Below are 4,247 nucleotides of genomic sequence, written 5' to 3'. Positions count from 1 at the left end.
TATTTTAACTTTTTTTCTCAAAACACAATGCCTTTATTCTTAAAATTTAACGAGTTTATTCTCAACATTTTATTTTGACTTTTTTCTTGAAATTTAACAAATTTATTCTCAACATTTTATTTTAACTTTTTTTCTCAAAACACAATGCCTTTATTCTTAAAATTTAACGAGTTTATTCTCAACATTTTATTTTGACTTTTTTCTCGAAATTTAACGAGTTTATTCTCATTATATTTGGACTTTTTTCTTGAAATTTAACGAATTTATTTTCAACATTTTATTTTAACTTTTTTTCTCAAAACACTGCCTTTATTCTTAAAATTTAACGAGTTTATTCTCAACATTTTAACTTTTTTCTTTAAATTTAACAAGTTTATTCTCAACATTTTATTTTAACTTTTTTTCTCAAAACACTGCCTTTTTTCTTGAAATTTAATGAGTTTATTCTCAACATTTTATTTGGACTTTTTTCTCGAAATTTAACGAGTTTATTCTCAACATTTTATTTGGACTTTTTTCTCAAAACTGAATTTTTTTCTGAAAACACAATGTTTTTATTCTCGAAATGTATTGAGTTTATTCTAAGTTTATTTATTTGAGTTTTATTCTAAACATTTTATTTAAAAAAATTTCTTGAAATTTATTGAGTTTAATCTTGCATTATAACCACTTCAATCTCAAGATGGTTTTATTTATTTTTTTAATTGTTTGGCCCTTATCCTCTTTCGTAGACATGATATGGAAGCAAAACAGACCAAAATCACAGAGTTGCCCAGTGCACGTAAACAGTTTTTGCGTTTAGTGTCTGTATGAAATCCTGACCTTCATGTCAAACATTCATCACGCAGAAGCATCTCAGTGTCACGTGACACAAACGTGTCGAGGCGTGAACGTACCACTTCCGGGTCGTCTTCCTCCACCTCTGTGGGCTTCCCGTCCTTCTTGAGCTGCTTCTTCTGCTGGCTCATCTGTGAGAGGTCAGAGGTCAGTCTGGTGTTTAGAGCAGAGAAACACATGTGTGTCTGGAGATCACCAGCGGCTCACCATGTGCTCCACGTATTCCTTCCCCGCGTGGATCACATCCAGCGCCTTCTTCTTATGCTCCGGCTCCAGCAGCATCTTATAGGCCTTATCGACTGCTGTGCACACACACACACACACACACACGCTCAGCATCACACACTCAGGACGCTCTAACACCAGCATGAGCTGCAGAGACGCTGCGGTTTACCTTCGAAGGCCTGCTGGGCTCGATCCACATCGTCCTGGTTCTTGTCTGGATGGACGAGGATGGACAGCTGAGGACAGAGAGAGAGACGGGCGTGAGACACTGAGACTCTCTGAGAAACACACACTCACAGAGAGATGAAGATCTACCTGTCTGAAACGCTTCTTCAGCTCCTCGTCTGTGGCTTCAGGATCGATCTGAAGAACCTGCGGCGATCACACACACACACACAGACAGACACAGACACAGACACACACACACTCACAGACACACACACACACACACACACACACACACACACACACACACACACACACACACACACACACGCACACACGCAGGTCAAACAACAGCATGGATATTAGTGATTCCAGTGCAGGATATTTGTCAGCGATGCTCAGTTTCTGTGATCTTTATCATTAGATCTTCACATCTTTCCCTTTCTTTAAACAAAACCAGTGCTTGAAAACAGTGGATTGATTATTATTCTCTCAACAATAAAACAGTACAATGACAAACTCACTTATATTAAACAGAACATTTATTAAACATAAGACGAGTGATATATGACAAAAATATATTTATTGTGGCCATGAATTAAGAATTCCTTCCTAACAAGGGAATTAATTTAGTGGCCAAGGTTATTTTACTTAACTAAAACCATAAATAAAATTATATTACTTGAAATAATAAAATAAATTCTAACTGAAATAAAATAAAATATTAAAAACCTAAACTCATTTCAGCTAGTTGCCAAGGCAGCATTTCTTATTTTTATTTAGTTTAACTTAAGTAAAATAATTAAAACTAAAACTAATAAAAATGACAAAGACACCCAAAAAAGTATTAAAACTTTAACAAAATTTAACATGAAGGTAGAAAATAAAATAAAAAAATTAATTAAAATCTTAAAATAAAATATTAACAAAAACTATATTAGTATCTCAATGATACTAAAATAACTAAAATAACACCAGGCGTGGGAATGAATTCTCACACGTCACGCGCGCTGTGAAGTACAGACTGAATGGATTGTCAACACATCCCACCGCTGTATGGCCAGATGAGACGCAAACTACGCTTTCTCGACTGGATAACCAGTGTTTCGCTAGTGAAGTTTTGATGAATGAAGACTGCAATCAAGTTAAAGACGACTGCGGTGGCGTACAGGAGTCTTACAGTACAGTAAGCACGCATGAGTCCGTTATAATAATGTGTGTATGAGTGCTCTTGACGCACTGATCGCACACTGTATTTATGCACAAGCACAGACATTTCCGTATATTCACGTTGTTTCCACACACATTCACGATAATGTTTTGATTTGTCATGTTTATGTTGCTGTGTTTAGTTATTCTGAATGGATCCGTGTACTGTAGTAGATATGTGTTTAGTTATTCTGAATGGATCCGTGTACTGTAGTAGATATGTGTTTAGTTATTCTGAATGGATCCGTGTACTGTAGTAGATATGTGTTTAGTTATTCTGAATGGATCCGTGTACTGTAGTAGATATGTGTTTAGTTATTCTGAATGGATCCGTGTACTGTAGTAGATATGTGTTTAGTTATTCTGAATGGATCCGTGTACTGTAGTAGATATATGCAATCAGAAGGCGGGTGGTTTGGTTTTTTTTGGCATCTCCATGTGGTCCTGTTCAGTATCGCAACTTGGCTTCTCTAAAGTGTAAAAAAGCTCTTTGCTGTTGAACTGTACACCACACATATATTATGTACACAAAAACTTTTATTTTGGATGCGATTAATCATCTGACAGCACTAGTATATATATATATATGTGTGTGTGTATTCTACAAACACCAGTGGCGGTGGGTAACAGTGTGAGCTTCAGTGATGACTGACACAAGCTGACCTCAAACGGGTTGAGATTGAAGTATGAGGCTCCTGGTCGCAGTAACCTGTCGATCTGCTGTTTGGAGGTTAAAACCGAGTCTCTCTTCTCGATCTGCTTCACCTGAGGAACGAGACACAACCGCAGACCATCACGCTTCTGAGAGAGGCTCTTCTGCTCTTCTATACTTATCAAAATACTGTGAAAATGGTGAAATATTATTAGTTTCAAACAGCTGTTTTCTATGTGAATCTCTGTTAAACTGTAATTTATTTCTGTGATGCGCAGCTGTATTTTCAGCATCATTGCTCCAGTCTTCAGTGTCACATGATCTTCAGAAATTATTCTAATATGCTGATTTGCTGCTCGAGAAACATTTCTGATTATTATCAATGATGAAAACAGTTATTATTTTCATGAGAATCACCCTACCATGGTTTTACCACAAATAAACCATGCGTTTTTGGCTATAGTTAAACTATGGTAACCACAAATTAGCCATGGTTTTGCTACACTAACCATAGTTTAACCATGGTATTTGTAGCAAAACTGTGGTTACACAAATAGTAATCAATACGCCAAAAAACCATGGTTACTACATTTATACTACATTAAAACCTCGGTTAATGTTCGTTTCGTGATCACTTGATCAGTGTAAACACGCACTCATCGCCGTGCTGAGAAAGCACCACTGCATCGAGCAGATTACAGCGGAGTGGCCGGCAGCCGCTGTAGTGACTGTAGTGTTGTCTGTGTAGGGCTCAGAGGGTTCGACACACCACCCGCCCGCGTGTGTTCGTGTGAGCGGAGCTCAGCGCCTCTCGGCCGCGTGTCTTTACTCGCTTTGGTTTATATTGAAGTCTGTGTGTGAGTGTGTTGTTTCTCAGGCTAACCTCTGTGTAGAAGGTCTGAAACGCATCATCGCCGCCGCTACCGCCCGCCGCCATCTTGCTACTAAACCGTCAGCGGAAGTCACGTCACGTGACAAAATTAAAGTCCTCGACTCGCTCTGCAAAAATGCGTTCTTCCTCAGTATTTTTTATTTTTGGCCAGTAAAAACATCTAAACATCCTTAAATTAATATGCACAATTATTGAAATATCTGTCAATGGCATCAGAAAAATACATTTAATTCAAAGGGAAGACAAGACGCCCCCCCCCCCATTAGC

General features: G+C 37.7%; 1 protein-coding gene across 1 annotated transcript; it reads right to left on the bottom strand.

Moving 5' to 3' along the window:
* Positions 1–711: 711 nt before the first annotated feature.
* Positions 712–4,071, bottom strand: LOC107663195 (dnaJ homolog subfamily C member 8-like). The gene is made up of 6 exons (XM_016453363.1): positions 3,972–4,071; positions 3,100–3,201; positions 1,378–1,434; positions 1,232–1,298; positions 1,045–1,139; positions 712–968 (listed from the first exon to the last, which is right to left on the bottom strand). Exons 1-6 carry the CDS (start codon positions 4,023–4,025, stop codon positions 825–827), a joined length of 519 nt encoding a protein of 172 aa, XP_016308849.1. The 5' UTR covers positions 4,026–4,071; the 3' UTR covers positions 712–824.
* Between the last annotated feature and the right edge of the window lie 176 nt (positions 4,072–4,247).

Source organism: Sinocyclocheilus anshuiensis, unplaced genomic scaffold (genome assembly GCF_001515605.1).
Source record: "Sinocyclocheilus anshuiensis isolate Anshui unplaced genomic scaffold, SAMN03320099.WGS_v1.1 scaffold2125, whole genome shotgun sequence".
Classification (NCBI taxonomy): domain Eukaryota; kingdom Metazoa; phylum Chordata; class Actinopteri; order Cypriniformes; family Cyprinidae; genus Sinocyclocheilus; species Sinocyclocheilus anshuiensis.
This window is presented reverse-complemented; position numbering and strand designations above follow the sequence as displayed.